This window comes from Perissodus microlepis, chromosome 1 (genome assembly GCF_051167445.1).
Source record: "Perissodus microlepis isolate ML-2025 ecotype Zambia chromosome 1, ASM5116744v1, whole genome shotgun sequence".
Lineage (NCBI taxonomy): Eukaryota > Metazoa > Chordata > Actinopteri > Cichliformes > Cichlidae > Perissodus > Perissodus microlepis.
Window position 1 is genome coordinate 9,529,303 of NC_140461.1, and position 22,832 is coordinate 9,552,134.

General features: G+C 40.2%; 1 protein-coding gene and 1 long non-coding RNA gene across 5 annotated transcripts in view; one reads left to right on the forward strand and one right to left on the reverse strand.

The window, feature by feature from the left end:
- chd9 (chromodomain helicase DNA binding protein 9) overlaps window positions 1–22,832 on the reverse strand; it is a 73,873-nt gene that overhangs the window by 38,877 nt on the left and 12,164 nt on the right. For 3 of the 4 annotated variants that reach the window (XM_084929211.1, XM_084929229.1, XM_084929220.1), the window contains exon 3: window positions 4,678–5,090. In XM_084929211.1, coding sequence (XP_084785337.1) covers window positions 4,678–5,090 — 413 coding nt within the window. Of the gene's footprint in view, window positions 1–4,677; window positions 5,091–7,338; window positions 7,516–22,832 lie in introns of those variants that run through there. The other variant, XM_084929238.1, reaches the window with a different exon arrangement.
- LOC146393297 (uncharacterized) lies at window positions 10,252–21,177 on the forward strand. The gene is made up of 2 exons (XR_014800295.1): window positions 10,252–13,247; window positions 19,969–21,177. It is a non-coding gene; the product is annotated as an uncharacterized LOC146393297 (long non-coding RNA).

A 22,832-nucleotide genomic window follows, 5' to 3' on the forward strand; every position in this document is an offset into this window, starting at 1 on the left:
AAGATTAGGTGTATTTACACAATATTAAAAACAGGATATGCAGGTCCTATGGTGACCCTGAAAAAGGCATCCTATCCACAACATCTTTTAGGGTCAGTCCATCATGTCACGCTGAAAGCAAGTGAAGCTTTTATAATTAAAAATGAACTATTTTACAATGATGGGTTAACTCACTAATCTGTTTATTATTATTACTATTACGGTCTGTCATTTCCAAAGCATACCACAAGCAATTTTATGTATGATATTATGGTATATATCTTTGAGGCACAAATACGTGCTTAAGTAAAGCCCTTTTGATTAAAACAAAAACAAAAAACGCCACAAACGAGTGAATCTGAAGATTCAAGATAAACACCTGTAGTACTAACAGTTGAAATGATTCCCCAGGGTTATCGCACCTTATAGCAGCAAAGCATAAGAGCTTCCATGATGATGTGTCTGATTTGCCTAAATGCTGTGGGATCTAATGGTCTATGTTTAAGCTTTGATAAATATTCAGCAGTCATAGTGATTAAAGTCAATTTAATTATTAAGACGGTTATAAACCAAGTTGAAAATTAGTCTCTATAATTCCCCAATAGCTGATTTTAATGTACCACATCTTGTTTTGCCAAAGTAGGACATCAGTTAGGACTTTAGTGCTGGAAAATTCTTGTTGGGCTATAGTTTCATTAAAAATCCCCAGATAAGAAGAGTCATTTGATACTGAAGCATACTAGCCAAGACAAAGATAACAAATATGTAACATTTGTTCTCCGGTTTGATTTTTCTTGGATATCTGTCATGTCCACCTGTCACAGCGGCTGTTGCATCCATATTTTAATCGGCTGCATTAATTTATTTATTCTCATTAGACAGGCAGATTTTCCATATGATTGTATGACCCCCCAATTTGCTTTCCAAGCATCTGGTGAGAAAACTATCCAAGTAATCCAGAGGACACTTATTAGGCATTAAACAGAATTGATTCTCCGAGAAACATAGGTAGTGATGACAGTATAGTGGTCTCAGAGAAACAGAGCCTTAAGTATACCGACAATTAGGGTAATGGTCTTATCGTGGGATCCAATTCCCTGCTTAAAGAACAGTCAGACGATGCGATGGAAGAGTGAGCACATACTCAAACAGCACCAAATACACACAACCTCCAGCTTTCTGAACACAGCCAAGCACACACCCTCAACAGAGCAGAGCCTGAATTAATGACTTTAGCGGAAGGTTAGTACCTCTGCAGTCGGTATACATTAATATTTTATGTGGAGATCCTTGGTGGTGCATGCATATAAACAGGACTCTCTCCACTATGAATACAGAAAAGACACTTCGTGTCATAGTCTCAATCACCGCAGTCTTCATCACAAGTGCAACAGATCTACCCCTCACTGTACATATATAAACATATTCCAACTGCATCTGTGTGGAGCAAAAATAGAAACTGTGAATCTTCTTCACAAAAAAAGAAAGAACTAGTAAACAGACTATGCATTATACAGCATATCTATAATTAATTGTGTACTCTTGAATGTATGCAAATGTGTGTAGAATTGGGCTTTTATTGCCAGACCAAGAGTCAACCCAAAATCCATTTCATCTATGATATGGGTAACTAGACTTCAATTCAGCTGTAACTACCCAAGTAGTTGAATGACAAGAAGACCATGACAGGTATGGCACATAAGGGCAAGAGGCCAAGACACAGTCAGAAATACAGCCATTCATAGCCTTAATGCAAGAACACTATTATGGGTAGGCCCTGTGAAGTAGTTCTACAAGTCCATAGTCAAAATGTACAATACAAAAATAAAAATAAACACTGTAACTGTTACAACAGTGCCAGTCACTTCAGTCTTTTATAGCTGGTATGTTTGTTCTGTTAGCCTGGAAAGTTTTCTCCTTTCTGTCTTTCATCAACAAGTAGTCACTCCCTGTGCATTTGCAATAATACATTTACTTCCTTACTGTTTAGAAAAAAGTTAAGTCAAAAAGTGGGTGTTGAAAATGGCATTTATGACAAAATCAGGCCATCCAGTGCTCAGGACAATAGGTTTTAGTTTTTATGTTTATGATTAGAGTGCTGTGAGACTGTGGCGGATCATGTTTTGACTTCGTGATTCAAGGTCTACACCTGCCTGTCTCAGTTAAACTGGACTTGCTGGATTTAGGTGAATGCACATTCTATTCCTGTAAGTGTCTTTGTTTATATCAACATGGCCATCAAGAGTCACAGTTATTTTGGTTTTTGAGTCTTCAAGCAGCATCATTAAGTGGAGCTCTTGAAAAAGATCCGCTCCAATTTGTCTGTTCTTTATTTGCTAATTAGCAAAGTAAAAGCTCCATTAGCCTCAAGATTTTCTTAGCTATGAATCTTCACACCTCAGAGGAAACATTCACACACTCCTACAAACCTCTTGTCATATACAGACAGCTATACGTCACTGCCGTGTTCGCACCAAAGTCTTTTGCATTTTAACAGCTTAACATATTTAAGAGCAATTTTAATAGCTTAAATAGCTTAAATCACAAAATATGATTAATTAAGGCATAGTAATGTCATGTAATGTTTAGCAAAATATAAAGCAAAGCAGTCAAACTAATTTGAAATGTCGTGCACTTTATAAATTTCTCAGTATGGTCATTCTAGTCAGATGACCGGCCCATCATCTGACCTGAATACACTTCATTTTTCAAAATGGCTGGAATACATGAAGAAATGGGTGCTATAAAATGTGGTCTGTATCACTGACTGTATTTTGGTCTGACTGTTTTTTTTAAAACAACATTTACCCCAGGTATGGTTGCTTGGGTTACTTAGCTCATTAGCTTACAACAACAATGACTGTTATCTGTGACACATTTAAATGACAGACTGCAAACACACGGTTAGCTGTCCTTTAAAGCCATCAAGTCTTAGACTGCACTTGATTACATACTGATGGTTTTAAGAACTGTCTCAACGGATGCAAGGTGGTTAGAAGAGTAAAAGATCTGGGTGTGCACTCTCTAACCGATATGAGTGAAGCTTCCTGATCTTAAAAGTCAAAGATAAATAACAAGTTCAAACAACGCTTTCATTTTAAGATCACACCTGAGCTTGTTCAAAAATTCAATCACATCCACAAACCTCATGGAGCTCATCATGGAGCTGAGACATGACTTAATGTGAACACCAACAGACACCTACCTCCAACTAAACCTGAAAGTGTAGGCAGACTGTATCACAATGACTGATGCCTCCATCATCTCGCTGTTCTCCCAAACATTAGCACTTCCACAACTTTGTCATTATCACACACAGGACATGTGAAATTCATTATGTGCTACAGATTTTCTCCCTCAGCATACCTCATCTAATTATTAACCAAGGCCGCAGCCAACCAGATATTCAGTTTGACCATTTCCAGCCACTCTCACGCTAGGTCTCAAATGTGGGTGCTGCTTTAAAACCAATAGCGATTTTTTTTCTAGCTGTACAATGTGACATATTTAAACATTCACCCATTCCTTCAGTTCCCTGCCTCTGCATTCACATCTGCACCAGCTGATATCTTAACAGGCTGCGCTGGGTGTGGCTTAGAGCTACATACTGCTTATAGCAGTTAAAAACGGGGGGATGGGAGACAGATTAAGGTATCTTTACATCAGCACTACTCACAAAAACATACTAAGAAGCACTGTCCTGCATGTAAATGGAGTCTTTGTGTGCTCCTCCCATGTCTATGCTGATGACTGAGCCTGGTTTATTGTTATGGCCTGCAGTAAAGTCTGTTGAACTTTGAGCTTCCATCTTGGCAACCACAGGAAGAAAATAAATGTAAAAATGTACCAATAAAAATCAACCGATACACAAGAACCTAAAATCAGTCAAATGCTGCTGCTTTATTGATGCAAATAGCAAGAAGACATTACCTTAAGTCAGAAAAAGACAAAGTATATGTATAGTAACATTAATTCAAGTTTAAACTTACTGATCTGTGACTTGGGAACTTGAAAAAAACAATTTTTTCCCCCTATTGAAAATTGCTCTTTTTAAACTGGCTCTTGAATCAAACATTTAGAACAATCATCGTAAATATGTAATAGTTTCAAACTCTAAACCATCCCTTTAAATTCCTAAGCTTCAGTGGGAACTGTTAGAAAAGTGGATGTGGATGAAGTGAAGTGAAGAGCCTCACCATAAACGTGACTTTTACTGAACGCAAGCTATGTGTTAAACCATTTTCCAGTAGTGACAAAATAGTGATCAATAATGTTAACATGTTTTTCACTACATAATCTATAGAAAATACAATAGCTGACATAAGCTTTCCAATATGTAAGATTTGGTCCTGTAACTTTTCATTTTATATGAATCTCTGTCTCAATGTATTGTTTATCCTATTTACATATTAAAGTGGTGTATCTTATTGCTATACAATTATTTAAAAATCCTAATTTGAATTCTGAAACGCTGAAGCTACGATTTCTTTGTCTTTTGTATATTAAGTATAATGACAGATAGTTAATCAGTGGCACATGTTACTTGCTCATACGGGCTCATGAAATGCCGCTGTTACTAAAGCATGAGTTGAGTTAAAAGAAATGAGATCAAAGCAATGCTTAGTGGATTATTTTTCGCCAAAGCAACAGCGCACTGCAGCAGTTTATAGCTGAGCATTAATGGTTGTGACTACATACCCGATCTTGGCCTTCTGCTTGGGCTTGGAGGAGGGTACAATACAAGCTTTCCTGCAGGCCTTCTCCTTGGACCGTGCCTTCCCATTTCCTTTGTGCTCATGATCACGGTGGGCTTTGTACTGCGAAGAAGAGCTGGGGAAGCTCTCTGGGCTCATAACCCTTGGGATGTTTTTCTCCCCTCTTTGCCGAGCCTTTGCAATAGCCTCTGATATTATCCTATTTGCCTTCTCCTGCTTGTCCTGTGGAGTTGAATCCATCTGATGATGCGTCCTCCGTGGAACCCTCTTCTCTGATGAGGAGCTGGATGAAGATGAAGAGGAAGATGAAGAGGATGATGACGAGGATGAGCTGCTCTTCATTGGGGGACTGAGGACCCGTATCTGGCTTCCGGGACCATTAGCGTTCTTTCGAGGCTATGGTCAAAGAGAAAAATAAACAGAAACATAGTGAGCATGGTACTGTAAAAGGTGTGTGATGTCATCTAGCCTTCGAAACAAAAAGCTGCACCTTAGAAAAATCTAGTGATGCAAAGATCTTTAAAAAGAAAAAGCTTAATAACAAAACAAATGTCCAAATACTAGCTTCAAAACACTGACTCACAAAAAATAAATAAAAAATACAAAACAGGAAAAAAAAAACAACCAAAACATCAGCCTTAATTTACATAATGCATATAACAGATTACAAAGCCAATGAGGTACAATGTGGATGTACTGATACAGCCTGCAGCCATTTACAGGTTATGTATTTCTACTTATATAGGTGTGTTGTCACTAGGTTTGGTAACAAACAATTTTTTAAAAAAAAGAAAAAAAAGATATTGTTCAAAACATCTTCCTGTTTTGTAACACCATAAACATTTATTTAAAAAAGAAAACAAGCCATTAATACCACTACTTGTATTGATAGCTGCATTCAGCATGTGGATCCACTATAGTCACACAGCTCAGCTAACACAATCGAATTATTGTTTCCTTCATAGAATATCGTGGAAGCACAGTGCGATGCCATTTTACTGTACAGTAAGCAGCTGAATGTAATAAATATGAAACAAGGTCTAAAACAAGGAAGAAACTAAATGTTAAAATCCAGCCTTCTATGAATTCGCAACATACTAGGGTGCATTCGTGTGACGGATGAAAATATCACTCATTCAGAAAAACAGAACCTTCTCAAGGCTGTGTGAAGCACTCCGGCAGCAGAGCTTGTTGCTGTCCCCATCTCAAAAGCTGGGGGTGGGGGGTGGACCTGCCATGCTCTGCATGATGCTCACTTTAACTCTACTATACTAGTAGACACTGAGCTTGATGAAAGGCCAATGTTTCCTCCAAGAATTCATTTAGATCAAGGGCAGACGACCCTCTGTCTGAACTCTGAAACCATGTGACATCAAAAGTCAAATGAAATTCTTTTGGCTCAAGTAAGCTTTTCAAACGGAGGGTTAAACACTGGTTCAATGTAGCAGGTCACAGTGAGCCTCGCAGACATAAATAATCTAGCCTGCCTGATACATGATAATATGTGCATAATAGATGGCGTGACTGCGGTTATGACTACACAAGCACCCTGTGGTGGGCTTTAAGCCCAGCAGAGAGGGAACCCATAAATGGATGACCTAATCTAAAAATGTGTTGCGTATGCCTACATGGCCCAGGCGCGGCTGGTTGCTTTTTTTCCACACTGCTAGCTAAATAAAGAGAATTAGCTTGAACCTCACTGACAAAGTGGGGGAGGGAACTGAATAACTAGCAATTCATTTGGAAGAAGTGGGGAGAAAAAAATACACACATACACACAAAAGCTGCATTATGATTTTCACGTGTGCCACGCCGCTGAGGCTATTAGGAGGAAATTTACCAGATCATGCTGGAATGTTCTCATTTAAGTTATTGGTGAAAAGAAAGAAAATAGAGAGAGAGAGAGACAGAGGGAGGAGTAGAAAGTAATGTTTAAGAGTGGAAGAACATGAACGCACATGAAAGAGGTAGGAAAGAGGAAGACTAAATATGAAAACAGTTTTCTATCAGAAAGGCAGCGCAAGGGAGAGAGAGAGAGAAAAGATAAAATGCACCAAAAGTGAGAGCACTGCAGCTGTGTAATACATCTATAAATAACTGAAATTACAGCCTGCCAGCACTGCAGTGATTTCAATCTCTCTAGCAGCACGCAGTCCCATGAAAACGGCAGGGACTATTACAGCTAATGAAAAGGTAGAGTAAGCTCCATTTGGGCCGGACACCTTTCCCTCGCTCCCACCCTCTCATTTCCACATGTAGTGAGGTCTCTGGTGACTGACAGGCTCAACTCATAGAGGGCACAAACACACGCGCGCACACGCACATACACACACACATACACACACACACACCATACACTGTACATAAACTACAGAACAGGGCAGCAGAATTCAACTGAGAATGAAAAGTGATGTATGATTGGACAGTGGGGATGGGGAAAATACTGTACATCCAGTAAACCATGCTAAGGTCCAGCACAGCAAAGCAAATGAATATAGAGGGAAAGGGGAAAAAAGCAGCAATGAGTTCAAGATGGCGGCAGTGCAGCATGAGCCAGTAGCAGAGGAGGTTGTTCAGTTCCTGCCAGCCCCTCCTCCTCCCCCTTGTCCCTCCTCCCTCCCAGCTCTCAGCACAGCTCACTTACCCTTCCTCTTGGCCTCTTCACTGTAGACATGGTGTTTTTTTTCCCTTCCTCTTTCCTCCCCCTCTCCAACCGGCTAACAAAAGCCTTGCCCTTTCGCTGGGTTTCTTCTCTCTCCGTTGCTCACTCACACTTTCTGTTACAAACACACTCACTCTCTCCTTTTCGTTTGTCTCTCTCTCTTCCTTGAGCCGTGTGTCCCCCCCTCCCCTCCCTCTCTCCTCGTTTGCCTCCCCTCCTCCTTCCCGGTCAGCTCTTCTCCTCGGGCAGTGCAAGAGCGCCGGATCTGTTCGTCTCCTCCTCCCCCAGCAGGCAGGGCTCAAGAGGAGCGCATGGGAGCTCACTCTCTCTCCTCTCTCTCTCCCACTCGCTCTTTCTCTCTCACCCTCGCCTGTCTCTTCACAGGGTGATGGGGGAGCAGCGCTGTTGGCGGTAGAGGAGGTGCGTGGCAGTCCAGGAAGCTCTCATTCTGCTGCTGTGTGCTGCTTTACTGTCGTCCGGCTTCACCCAAGTCTCCCTCACTCACTCTCTGTGTGTGTGTGTGTCAGAGTTGCCTTCCTCTCTCCTCCCCTCTCATTGATTCCTCTTTTTGCCTGCCTTTCGTGAGTGCTCTCAGTGCCTCTCTGAGCCTTCACACTCTTGTTTCTTGTTCTTCTTGCTCTTCCCGCTTAGCCGTTTCTCTTTTTGTGCCTCTCCTCGTCTTCTTCACCAGCTGGGATAAGGTAGGTTACTCCTTTTATTACACACAAAAGCCTTTTTTGTGTTATCTTGCTCGCTTGTTTGGCTGATTGTTTTTTCCTCCTTTCTCCCCCACTTATCTTTTTCCTTGTTCTCCCTCGCTGCCCTCCCCTCTCCTTGGCTCGGGCGTGTGTGGCGAGCTCGAGACTCTGGCAGGCAGAGCGGCGGAAAATGAAAGCACAAAGCAGCAAAATGCATCAGCATGAATATTAGAGATGTCGTTAAAACCCAGACTCGTTTTTCTCTCCCTCTCTCTCTCTCTCTCTCTCTTACTCACTCTCTCTCTCTCTCTCTTTGTAAGGAAGTAGGCCAGCAGATGGTGCTAGCAGTTATTACATTAACTTTCACAACTTAACCCCCAAAGTACTGGATTTCTCCCACGCCACAGATTGTCAACATCGTAGCTTTTCACTTCCTCATATTGGTTACTGATAGTGATATGTTGATTTATAAATAGAACAGCAGATTCCAAGAGAGACAGAAGAACAAACAGAAAAACAAATTTCCAAAGGCTAAAAATAAATTTCTCATACAAACAGAGTATAACAGACTTTCAACTTCCTAATTAAATCTGGCACACACAGCCTACACTGTCTCCAGCGGTGAATTCAAACACTTTTACCGGGTCAAGGCCAGGTCACCCTGCTACGAGTCTTGGGGGAGGGGTGACCAAGAGTGGAAGCTTGGATGTGTCCAAGACATGGAGCTCTTCCTGTGAACCACAAACTCTTTGAGCAAGAAGGCCTTTCAGGGAACTCCTGACAGCACAATGTAGGGTCCATGTGCACAGCCTGGCACATGGTATTGGGAATTATTTAGACACAGGCTGGCTTGACGCCAGGTACAATACCCCCCAACGACTGGGTTAGGCCTGAGCTACTGACGGACGCCATCAGCTGTTTTTAGTCTGTGTTTACTGTGCAAAACAAGGTAAACCAATATCCTTCCCACACAACACAAAGTCAATTTCAAATGCAGCTGCACACAACAGAGTTTGTTGTCTGTCCAGTTCAATTCAAGGAGGGACACACTTTTCATGCCGTTTCTAAAAAAAAAGTTATTCTAATGGCCAAATCTAAGACACCAAGAAACTAAAGGACTAAATGGTTGCATTCATGGGATGAATAATTACCACAATTCAAAACACGAACAGCTTTTGAAACACATGCCATCTGATCAGTCAGGGTGACACAAGCTGCATGGCGGTTGTGAAGACATTAGTAAATAAAACACAGAGTAAGACATTATCCTAGGAAGCAAGGAGTCAGACTTCCAGGCAGGAACACATCCCATATAGTGTTACTTTATATATAACTTATTATATTATTAAATGCCGATCCTCCTCACATGGGTTGTGAGTTTATGGTGTGAAATGTGTGGGGTAGTGTGTTGAGGTTACAATACAATATGGCTTTACACTCCATGTTGTACACATATTCTAACAGCCTTATTCAAAATCTGTATGTGTGTAAATGGGGGTGTTGTTATAGCAGTGGCTTTAGAAATTCTCACACCATCTCCCTCTGGTTTGCTCTTAAAACTCTATATTGTCTTTTCTACAGAGATCACAGCCATGTGTGCACAGCAATATTCCTTTCTAAGTGTTTGCAGCAGCGTGCCTTGTATCAACCTGCCAAGTCAGGCCTTGGAGTTTGGACTTTAAAGCAGACCACATGCTTGCTGCGAGCAGAGCAACAGCATTTTCTCCAAGCTAAACAAATCTATTGTCAGATAATGTCCACCAGGCTACACTCCCCAAGGATGACTCGACGACACACACTCACATTGTAATGAGTTCACAGTCATATATTGCATAGTCATATATTCAATCCGCCCTAGACAAACATAAAAATAAATAAAAATGCAGTCTCCTCACAGTCCTCATTAAACTGCAACAGTGAAAACATAAAAAAACTTTGGCACTCATTACTGCCACAGGTTTACACAAGTATGCAATTTTGTACATCCCACAATGGTTTATCTTCAGGAAAAAAACATCAAGTATTTGAAGAATAAAATAACCTGGTACAAGCCTCCAGAGAGTGGGAATAATGCCTCATTTAAAACCAGATTCAGTAATTATGTTGCTTTTAATGAAACATTTTTGCTGCATGGTAAATGTTTTTTCTACCCGGACTAGATTTTAAAAAATGAAGGGGAGAAAAAAAAAAAAAAAAAAAAAAAAGTATAGCAGTCAACAACGTACACATGCTTCAACGGTCACATGGCATGAAGCCACAGCTCCTTGGCAACTAGACAGTTAATATGCAAACAAGCCTGGCAGCTCTGTACAAGGGGAGTGGCTTCCTTTTAGGACAGATGAGGGAGGGGAAAGGAAGAGGGGAGGGAAGTAGAGAAGGGGAGGGGAGTAGCAGAGCTGGTAAAAGGAAGCGGGTGGAAAAAAAAAATGTGTGTGCATAGAGAAGCAGCGTGGCTGCAGAGGCACAGGTGTCTGTCTCTGAACACTCCATTACTTCCTCATCAAAGGGTCTGTATTAGTGCGCCACTGCTCTCATTTCTTGCCTGAACCACCATGAGAGTCTCCACCAACTCACCATTAAGAAAATGGAGAGCTCAGAGCTAGCAATGCACTGGCTGTAAATGACAAGATGGCTAGCACCCACGAGGCTCTAGAGCCAAAAGCCAGCTATTACTCTCATATCCCAAAAATTAATTCCTTATCCAGCTCAAATGCAATGACACCAAGTGTCAGTGACAACACTGTGTGGGATGAAAAAAAGGCTGCACTGGAATAGACAATGCACACACTTCACATTTTTAAATGTTATTTAAGAATTAAATTTGAACAGGTGATTGATAAAACACTACTTCTTTCATATAATGAGGTTTTCACTGGTGAATACGTTTACTGCCGTGTTCTCAAGCTATAAAATACACACAAAATCAAGGACAGCTATTCTGTAGCGGAGACTCAACTGTGTGATTTTGTTTTGTCTTCAGTGACCAATGCTATATCCAATCTATCCTTGCCATGATTCTGAATTAGACATGCTATGATGAAAATGGATGGTGTCCTGTTTAACCATTTTTTTTTTTAGCCAAAAAAGAAAAAGTTTAAACAGGCCTCAACAATATAATGATTTATGCATTTCTTGGAAAACAAAGCCAGCCTTCAAAATTTAATGAGAATCAATTCACAATATTCTACTATATCATCTACTATTTTCATTTCATTTTGTAGCACAGAAGTAGATAGTCCACTTAAGTTGCAAGTGAATGAACACATAAAATCACCTGTAGTGAAGTCACCAAATAGTTACCTGCCTTCTTGAGCTAAACGTATGGTCCTGTGATTTGTCCATTTGCGCATCTATTTGTTTATGGAGAGCCTAAGAATTTTCCAACAATGCAAACGTACACTTGTGCAGTCCTCCAAAATCCCAACTGCTCATTGCTGGATATGGATGACATGCATTGCATTTAACAGAACAAGTAAGGGAGTGATAGTGGCATTTAACCGGAACGGAAAAAGCACAACCCCCCTCCCCCCCCAATAAAACTCCAAAGTTAAAAAAATAAAAGTATGAAAGTAGAAACCTAGTTGCAGTGGACTCATTTTGTTGCTTTAAAACACTGTTTCATTTCAGCTCGTTGTATGTTTATAACTTCGCTTTTCTCCGTGGCTGGCTGATGGACCAACAATAGCACAAGCAAGAGTAGCCCACAGACCGGTTTTACCACATACTTCTGATACTGCCCCTATCTAATGATTTATGCTTTCTACAGGTAGATGGGCAGTTTGTAGCTGCCCATCTACAGGTAGATGGGCAGTTTGTAGCTGCCCATAGACATCTAACACACTGCCAATGCACTACAATCACATGTGCACAATGAAACATGACATGGACCTTTTAACTAGGGAGCTCACAGAGTAAAGACCACTTGATGACTGTTTGAGCTGAACCTGTTATTTGTGTTCTTACCTCCACCTCAGTCTGGAAAAATTCTGGATGACCATGACTGTTTAATTTCAGCCAGGTTGTATGTTTTGAAAGGAGATGGGCAGGTTATTCATTCACCTTCCAAACAGGTGTTCTAGTTTAGAACAACAGAAATTGTTTTGCAAATATTTAAACTTAAAAAACAAACAAAAACAAAACATTGATACCCATGAAAGAGGTTTTGGCTTTCTCCAAAAGAAAAAACAAAACAAACAAACACCAGAACTGCTATTTTTCACAAGGACTTTCTAAGCTGGGTTTAATATACTTAAGATTTTTCTTTTTCATATGGTGAAATTTAAGAGGGAAATTGAGAGACCTCACTTAAGTCGCTGCCTGAACTATGTGCCAGTTGTTCTTATATTCTGAGTCACCCCCTAAACATTTAAACCAGGAAGAAGCCAGCTTTGAATATTTTTAATAAACTTTAAATTAGACATAGCTTTTCTCTGTCTTCTGCAAGTGTGAAAGGTGTTAAACCATCAAAATGCTTGTAATGTAGGTGTTTTTAAAAAGGTGATGCTGCAGCTAGAAATAACAATTGGTCACATGTAGGGATGGGTATCGAAAACCGGTTCTTGTTGAGAACCGGTTCCCACTGTTTCAATTCCTTGGAATTGTTTGCCATTTTTGCAAACGATTCCCTTATCGATTCCAGTCGCCCCGAATGACGTCACCACGTTGCGGAGCGTCATTTACCCAGCAGGAAACACGGCGCCTTAGCGTCTCAAACGCTCAAAAGTTTGATTATACTTTACCAGAACGGATGACAACAGGGCAACTTGCAATACTTGCAAAGTAGATATTTCATTTAAGGGAGGAAACACTACGAATATGCAAAAGCATTTGCTCACAAAACACGCGATGACCTTAAATGAATGTTGTGTTTTTAATTCCGCTCCGGACTCGTGAATCTCAACCCAGCAGCAGCGGTAACGTTTGCACGTCCGCTCCCGTTAATGCGGCAGGTAAATAATCAACTAACAGTGCATATTATGTTAGCGCGATCTGCCTTATTACAAAACCTGCCATTACTGTGCATTTAGGTGACCATGATGAGAGAGACCGACAGAGTCTGGCTGGCTCAGATGCTGGCAGTTCTCGCTGCAGTCTACCGGTAGCGTCTCCTTTCAGGCCAGGATAGACGAATGTAACCGAGCAGTGACTAAGTTTGTGGTAAAAGGCTGCCGCAGCAGATGCCCCCGATTTTCGGTAAGTGAATGTGTTTAATTGTAGGCAGGGACATTACTGGATATTCTTGTGTAATTGCTACAGAATAATTTATGTTATACTTTGTTATTGCTACAGAAGAATATTTATTTTATTATTTTACATTTACAATTTTTTTTCCTGGGGACCCTGTGACACCCCATTGAAGAGCCGTAGGCTGGATCTCTTAAGATCTCACTGTTGGGTTTGTAAGGCCATGTTACTCCTAAATTTCTACCTTCTTCAAAGAGAAGATATAAAACAAAGTTCTAAGCTAATCGACCTTAGTGTTCTCCTTTTTTTAAACGAATCAATAAGAGAATCGATAAAGAATCGAATCGTTAAACAGAATCGAAAATGGAATCGGAATCGTGAAAATCTTATCAATACCCATCCCTAGTCACATGGGAGTTGTTCAGGCCACTTTCATCTTACTATTAGTTCAAAACATTTCGTATAATACAGATAATTATAATGCTGCATCCACTGGGTTAACCATTCAATAAACCCAACACACCCAAAAGAAGTGAATGAGCATGAAAACTGTACTAGCCTCAGGAGAAACAACACTGTCAGCACACTATGCATTGTGTGTGCACATGTATGCATCTGTGAAGATAATTATAGATAACGTGCAAGTAAACCAGGATCTCAAAGCCGAAAAGGAAAAAAACCAAATACAATACCCCGTTTTCTTTCCTCCATCCTTTAACAAACAAACACACTGCATGATCTTTACATCAGGGTTATTTCAGTACAAATACAACACTAAGTGTACTGGATGCAGTTAACTAACTAATAGGTCCAGCAAATTGAAGGACAGGCTTTACAAATGTAATCATGCTACACTCCTTAGAAGCATAACAACAGATCCAACAGGCTTTCATAAAGAAAGACCATATATCCTTGTGTTTGTGCAATGCACTATTTGACTTCTTCCTTTATTTAAACAAGTTCAGCGCTGAAAGACATTCCTAATTCCAACAAAAAGCCTTTGGGGCGCAGATGGGATATAGGTATAGTATGCTGGACGTAATCATCTAGCTATGTCAGTATTAAACACTAGAGGGTGACTGTGAGGAGACAAAGCAGGAATGCAAGGTATAGAGAAAAGATGTCTACAGCCACCTTATGTGATTCACATCCAAGTATGAGTCCAGAGTAAATGTCAGGCCTTTGTCTAAATTCCACTAATAAAGCAAAAGAGAAAAAAAAGAGGAAATTGATTTTACATTAAACAGCATTGTTTTTAACTCCTGAAGTACTATCACAAATGGGTAAATATTTGAAACTGTTTCTCTCTTTGACTTACTACCCACTTAACCAAATAAAACGGAAGCACTGTCTGCCCCGCAGCAGTGTTTCTAAAGTTACTAATTAAACTAAAGCCATGTGAATAGCAATAACATCTTTCATTATGCTGATGACTAGATTTAAAATCATATTTTGTTAATTAACATACTGAGGAAAATAAACTCAGGCCTCTGTTTTGTGTTTGCTTTGCTTATGATGCTCATTTTCCCAGTGATTCCAAAAAATTAAAAATTTTAAAAAATTAACAGCCATGATGTGGGTTTGGGACTTGGTCAGAATACATAGTATGGTCTAGTCTGGGCTCTTTGACAACCAGGGCCAATGACTTAGAAGAGAGAGAGCAATTCTAAGTAGGACATTTGCCCCTCTTGCATCTTTAAGTGTCAGCTCAGAGGGCAGACACTCAGTGAGATTTAAGATGATATTTCAAGGACTAGCACTGCTTGCATGCACGAATGAGTAGGAGTCAAAATGAAAGCAAGAGACCATCCATCCAGAGAGGGACAACTCTCACAATTAGTAGCTGACAAACACACTTTACATACCAGCAGTGCAACTAAGGAGCCTCACTTCTGAGTACTGGTTAATATAATTAGTATACGTTATTCTTGACATTCAAAACAAATCTGTGTATAATGTCTTATCGCACATAAACACCCCCACACACTCGGTCTTATCTTTGTGGAAGTGCTATCTAGTTGTATATCACTTTCAAACAGAGGACAGGACCCTATCCTAGACAGAATATAAAACACAAAGTCAATGTGACAACACCAGTTAGTGAAGTCCTGTCATGAAGGGTCAGTTTTGACTATTGCCATCTTGTTGCTTTGAAACTGGACTTTTCAAGCAAGAAGTGTAACTGACTAAGAAACTGACGGACGGTGCATCATAATTTATATGAACTTTCTCAGTCTTGCCACCCCCTATTTACACATCACAGTTTAAGTGTAGGGAGAGTTTGGAAACTCATCTATTCCCTACAAAATCAGTTTTTATGTTGAATCAAAAAAGCTATTTGAGCTACTTGTATTGTAATATTTTTGATTCACATGCATTCTCCCAAATATATTTCTGTAGAGGGTCTACTGTTAGTCTTAAATGCGAGTAAAGGCTTATGCTGCCCAAGATAACTAGCATTGCCTCCCTGCTGTATTTTCCAATCCACATCAGCCTCTTTACTTCACTTTAATGTGGAAAAAAACCCTACTAACAAGGGATGACATTTTTCAAGGTAAACTCATAACTCTTATTGGTGGTAACTCCATCACTGATCACCACAGCTGGCCAATCAACACTGTTTTTCCTTTCAACTCTGATAAATCCTGAGCTCCGCACTCTTTAAAAAACATCTGTAGCCATGGCATTGATTCATCATCAGAACAAAACCAGAGAATGCAGGAGGACCTCTCTGTTATCTTGATTTAAATTAAAGCTTAATGTAAAAGTCTGTTTGCAGAGATACTCAGTTATTTCCCCCCTACCTCACTGGGCGTGTTTGCAAATGAAAGACTCCAAAGTGTGGTGCCTTTTGAAGAGGGGAGGAGAGACAGACAAGCTATTTAATACTCATAGCAACAGAATGAACGGAACAAGTTAGAACTTTAAGCATAAAGAAAAAAAAGAAGCAGCAGCAAATTCAATGACTTAACAGTTTTAACTTTGTAGGTGATATCCACAAATGTACGCCCACTAATTACGGTAGGCTCGTTATGATCATTCAACACCATATATGCACAAATGTCTCCTGCTGGTATAGCCTTACATGTCAGGCTGGAATTAGAAAATAAATCCAATTGTGTCTCTTTATTTCGCTAGCAGTCGAGCTAGTTGGATAGCTTTGCTGTGTGTTTGAGCCACACAGTACACAAACATAGAGATTGGACAGTGCCACCTTTGCATGACTTGTCCCAGCACAAGTGGTTTCACTTACTGGCAATCTCACAGGAGGGCAACAAGACCAATTCAGAAGATTGCCCAACCCTACCATATTCATACAGTGGAGACTTGTCAATCACAATGTAGGCCCACTCTAAAGGATACCCTGCGTTACTGTACTTTTTCACTATCAACTGAAATGATAAAGTAATAAACATCATAACAATCATAGATCAACTGAGCAGTAGGGTGGTTTCCATTTTCATTTGTAAACTCCTACTTCTACAAATGGACATCCAGATGAGTTACCTGGTCATGAGAAAGAATGCATGTTAAAGGAATCAGTGTGTCTGTCCTTTATATTGATTGATTGATCGATCATACTTTATTCATCCCGAGGGAAATTGGGTTATGTAGTCCATGGTCCATTCTCAGGGCTATGTGCTCATTCTAAAGTCAAATTTCATGGGACTTTGTTCATGCTGGAAGACTCCACTAAGGCAGAAACAATTTAATATGGGGACCAATCTGAATTGCTTTCTTAAAAATTGTGAAACGGGACATTTGCCTCGGTGGAGGATGTGCTTTGAAAGTGCCCTTCTAGAGTTTTTTTGTGTTAGTGTGTGCTGTGGTTGTTCTGAGTAATGATGTGGTGCTCTCTGAATCAGAGATGGCACAGCAGGTCAGACACCAGGCAGTGAAGTGGAACTGAACTGTGCAAAACAAGCAAGCCGGATGATGCCATTCATTAATGGGAACATCGGTGCAAACTGAAGAGTGGAGCCGAGAGGAGGTCCCTTAGGATGCAAGAGAGAGAGAGAGAGAGAGAGAAGGAGAGAGAGAGGGAGCCAGACAGAGACAGAAGGAGAGGGAGGGAGGATGGGAGGGATGAGGTGGAAGAGAACTCAGCAAAGGGCTTACTGCCAGACCTTTACAGCTCCTTCATTATTGAAGCAGTGCAAAGGCAGAGCAGGGCCAGTGCCTGCGTAAGGAGGAACACACATAGAGGCAACCACATACATTCATGCACAAGAAGCACAGTGCGGGTGTGTAGTCAACCTACAGCCTTCAAGATTTGATGAAGTGAGGACTTTTTTTCCCCCCCAGCTTTGATTTCTACCTTCTCCTGTGCGCGTGGCAGATATCTATGAAACGAAGAGAGCAAGAGTGCAGAGCAAAAGCGTTTTCCCCGCAAAAATGGAAAAAAAAGGGAAAGAATTACCTTAGTTGCATCTTAACTTTATATTAAGATAATGACATTTTAACAGTTAAATCGAAATTATAGATCATTTTTATGACATGTCTCATAAGCTGCAACATAAAACTGAGTTGTTGTTTTTTTTTTTCCAAACTAATATGCAATCTGAGCTAAAGGTAAAGAAGGTAAAAGAGCATGGTGAGGTCTAACAAGATCAGGTCGTCACCCCCAAGCCAACTGAGGCATAACATAATTCACACCTCATCAGGGGTTCCCTGTTGACTAATTTACTAGTCAATTAAACATGAAAGAAAAAATACACTCAAATTGAGAACAATCAAAAAGGAGTGGAAACTGTATCCAAACAAATGTGGTTACACACTGCTCCTGTCGAGTTGCTATGTGCCAATTTACTCACTCATTTTTTTGGTCAAACTACTGCAGTCATCTGCCTTACTTTACCCCTTACTAGTGGTAGGTGGGTGTGTTACATCTTTGAAATGAACCTTATGTGTAAGTTCAATAAGGAAGATGTGTAATCACACATCTGTGTACTACCCGGATGTTTGGAGGCTAGACAGTGCTTTTCATTACTTCCACGTTCCCAAGCTATCAAGCTCATCGCTGACATCACTGGTCTGGACCAATCATCTTTCGGCCCACCATCTTCAAGCCAATCGGCCTCCACTTTGTGCACTTTCACTCAGTGCTCATCAGCCATTCTCCCTCAAATTCAAGTAAGACATACAATGAAATATACAAATTTTCTTGCCTAAGTCATCACTAGGAATCTGTACAGCTGTGATGGGCCATTAAACTCTAGTTGCCAAATAGCTTAATTCAATCATGACTCGTGTTCAATCCACCCTAATGATCTTTTCTTATTAAACTTAAAGCTAACTGAAGTGAAATTAACAATATATGATTAGTTTAACCAACTAGCATTTCTGGTGCCAACATTTCATCAGCTAGTCAACTAGTCACACATTTCACTAGTCCCTTGTGGGGACTATATTCCTGGCTTTACTTAAATTGACAAATTTGTCCATCTTTTGTAGTAGTATGAAATCACCTTAAGTCAAAGACAGACAGCTGTCAGCCACAAATGTCTAAATGTCTAGTGGCAGGGACGAGTTATGGCCAGAGAAGAAGCAGCTTCCTGCTGATAATGTTACAACTGAACCCCAAAATAAACACAGAAATGCAGGGTTTAAAACACACTTCATTTCATAGTTATTCAGTTTCAAAAAGACTGTCAAATTTTCATCAGTAGAGAACAACATTATGAAATGTTTGGCCACAAAATATAAACTAAGGCTCTTCAGGTTTGTTTTCCTGATGCATTATTGAACAAAGTACAAGAAATGATAGTTATTTTTGATAAAATTTGTAATTTTAAGACTATTTTGATTTTTTTTAAAATATTTTATTTTTAATCACAAAATAAAATACAAAAGAGTCCAAAATATATATAACTGAGTCAGAAATACTAAAATGAAGTATAAATATATTAAAACTATAGTTAGGTAAATTACTTGACTAAATATACTGGTACCATCCATGCTCTTATTCAATGGCAACGAAACAAGTTGTATGAATCAGATCAACAGTATTTGTACTATATTTTATTTTTACGTTTTTATTCTTTTCCACTATGATCTCAAAATTGTAATGCAGATTTATGGTGTGTGAAAAACTCATTTTATGCTATTTGCCTTTCTTCTACAAATATTCCACATTTAAATGACAAAAAAATAATTTAGCAGTTTTTAAAGGGAGCAAGTTAAAGCAAGTCTTCAATTATGCTTCTGATTTCAGCTTTATTTAAAAAAAAAAAAATCTTGGCTATGGTTGAGTTTAATGTTTTCAGAATGTACTTTACAAAAATGTAAATGTATTTTTTAACATACAATATATGTATTAATTTTACTGGTGTGACCTGGTTGAAATCAAACTGGGCTATAGACACTACAGTACAGCATAACCCCCTTACCTCACTCTAAGACTGCAGACTTACTTTCCTAATGTACTTAAAAGTAAAGTGGGAGGTACAGCTTCAGCTTCCAGACCCCTCTTCTGCTGAACCACTTCCCAGGTTGGATTCAGGTGAGAGAGACACCTACTCTACTTTTAAGATTAGGCTTAAAACGTTCCTTTTTGATAAAAGTTAGGGCTGGATCAGATTACTCTGAATCCTCCCTTAGTTATGCTGCAGTAGGTCTAGGCTACTGGGGACTCCAACTGATGCATTGTTTCTTTTTCACTCACTATGTATTTATACACCACTCTGTATTTAATCATTAGTTATTATTAATCTCTGGCTCTCTTTCACAGTGTGTCTCATCCTGTCTTCCTCCCCTCATCCCAACCAGCCGCAGCATATGGTCGCCCCTGCCTAAGTTCTGCCGGAGGTTTCTTGCTGTTAAAAGGGAGTTTTTCCCTTCCCATTCTCTCCAAAGTGATTGCTTTAAGGGGGTCAAACAATTGTTGGGTTTTTTTGTTTTCTTTGTCTCTAAGGGAATGGGGTTTTGGGGGCTAACAGGAAGAAAGAAACTGCATAGAGCATGCAAGACTACAGCTCTGCTTGGTCCCAACTCTACATAGTTATGCATCACACAAACAGCAGGTGCTGCTCTCTCAAACCCATTATTTTCAGTGGCTTTCACAGTACAACAAAGAATGACTGGACCTTGTGGTAACTTAAAATGGGCCTTGGGGTGTTGATGAAGCAGCTAAGTATGATTAACTCAGTTGCATCCGCACTTTATATAGCGATATAGCATTGTCCACATAACTGTTTGCATTTGTTAAAACAGGCCCAAGAAAAATCCTGGTGCCAAAAAAGTCCACCAGAGGATTAAATGACTACAGGCCTCTCATGCTAACATCTGTGGCTGTGAAGTCCTTTGAAAGACTTGTGTTAAGCCACCAGAAGGACATTGCACTGGAAGTTCACCTAGCTTCCACCTGTCAGTGGATCACCAGACCATTAGCACCAGCCTCATCCAGGGATGTGTTCTCTCCGCTGCTCTTCTCTCTCTAGACAAATGAGTGCACCTCAGGAGAACCATATGTGAAACTCCTAAAGTTTATCAAGGACACCACTGTCATTGGTCTGATCCAGAAATATGATGTGTCAGCATACAGACAGGAAGTGGATCCCCGCAATCTGAAGTGGTCCTCACATATAGACTCTGTCTGAAAGAAGGCCCAGCAGACGTTGTACTTCCTGCAGCTACTCAGGAAGTTCAACTTGCCACTGAAGCTGCTGGTCATGTTCTACACTATCATCATCCAATCTGTCCTATGCATGTCAATCACTGTCTGGTTCAGCTCAGCCACAAAGCAGGACAGGGCCAGACTGGAAAGGACAATCATGTCTGCAGAGAGGATCATTGGTGCTGATGTTCCCTCCATCCAGGACCTGTACAGGTCCAGGGCTAGGAGATGGGCAGAAAACAGCGCTACAGGATGTCATTTACTAAAACCTAAAACATTTGCTTTGACCACAGTTTAGGTAAAAAAAGATTTAACCCCCCCCCCCCCCCCCAAAAAAAAACCAAACATCTGCAAACGTACAAATAGCAGCTGTTGATATAGCCGGTGTGAAACACCTCCAAACGGCTGGTGTTTGCTAGTTTTGCTGAACAAAAGAGAACAGCTTTGATTGAACTGATGGATTGTGTCATTGTCACCGATATGCGATCCAGTTTTTTAAATCAGTATCAGATCAGTATTTGGTTCAAATACTTGACTGGCACATGGCTAATATGGTTAAGTGTGGGGTAACTTACTTAACAGAACTCTGTGCATTTTCCTGTTGTTTCTGGATATTTAAAAACAAAAATTAAATTGAAGCTTGATGAAATGTAATTTTAATGGCTGTTTTTTGTTTTGTTTTCCTTTGGAAGGCCAGCACCTCCTTGATGGTGACCAACATTTTTTGTCATATGCAAGATAAAACCCTGGTTCCGTGTGGATTACATTTTGTAGGTTTGCTACAGCATGATCAATATAAAAAAAATATATATATACCCAAAAAGACACAAATAAAAGTCAGATTTTCACATTAAAGGCCCAAAATTAAGGTGACTGTAATACTCTTGTCATTTTTTTTAACCTTTGCAAAGCCTGTCTGACAACACTGTAGCCTGACTCACAAAACGGGGAGCAATGATTGATTATGACATACCGGTTTCAACAGTCAACCCTCTTCTGCTAAGGTAAACAGTCAACTGAGTAAGTCAAATGTTGTTAAAAAAAATGAAAAGCAAAAAACACATACACACAAGCATAACACACAATAAAAGTCTCCACTTACAACGTCCATGGCAACTATTTAATGACTTCCTACTGACACAAACCTGTTTGCTGAAGTTACAAATCACTAAGCCAACTGCCGTCTCTCGGGACACTACAATTGACATTTAGTTTGTCAAAGTCAAGCTGTGGTGCAAAAACCACAGACTGGAACAGAATGACAGACTTATGCACTCATTCCAGTCTTATTCGCTTTAGATAACTTTCTTTAAGTTTTTAGTCATATTAAGGGTTTGCTTTTATCCTCTCAATTTTCTCACTCATTGTATTAGGTGTAAACACAAGGACAAAGGGGTCATTACACCTCTGCGTCTTTTCTTATTTCATCTGTTGCACCCTATACTGAAATAATTTACAAGTGATTTTTAAGCTGTCCCCCTTGAACTGAATCTTTTCATACTCAGAGACACTGTGGTAGTCCAACCGCCCTTTCTGCCAGTCAAAGGTTAGCGTGAGTTCAAGAAGGTTGCGTCACAACCAAAAAGACATTCCAGTCACATACACACACAAAAAAAACCCTCCACATTTTGACCGCTGGGCAAACACTCACCCACCCATCACCCCCAAAAATATTCAAAGCCATTTAATCCCTGGAGAAGGAGGCAAAAGAGAGTAGAAAGGAAAGAAAAGCAGCATAAAAGGGCATACTTTAAATTCAGACCTACTGTGCAGTTGAGGCTGGCAGCGTTCCCACATGCTCCTGACACACTCAATCCAAGTACAACTCCCTCCTCCTTCTCAGTTCTCAGCCCCTCCTCCCACTGAACCCTCCCCTTCCGCTCACAGCAAAGGCCGCCTGACTTCCTGTCTACCTCTGACCCTCAGTTATCCCCCGCCCTCATCTGGCAGGCCTCCAAACAGACAGGACAATCAGAGCG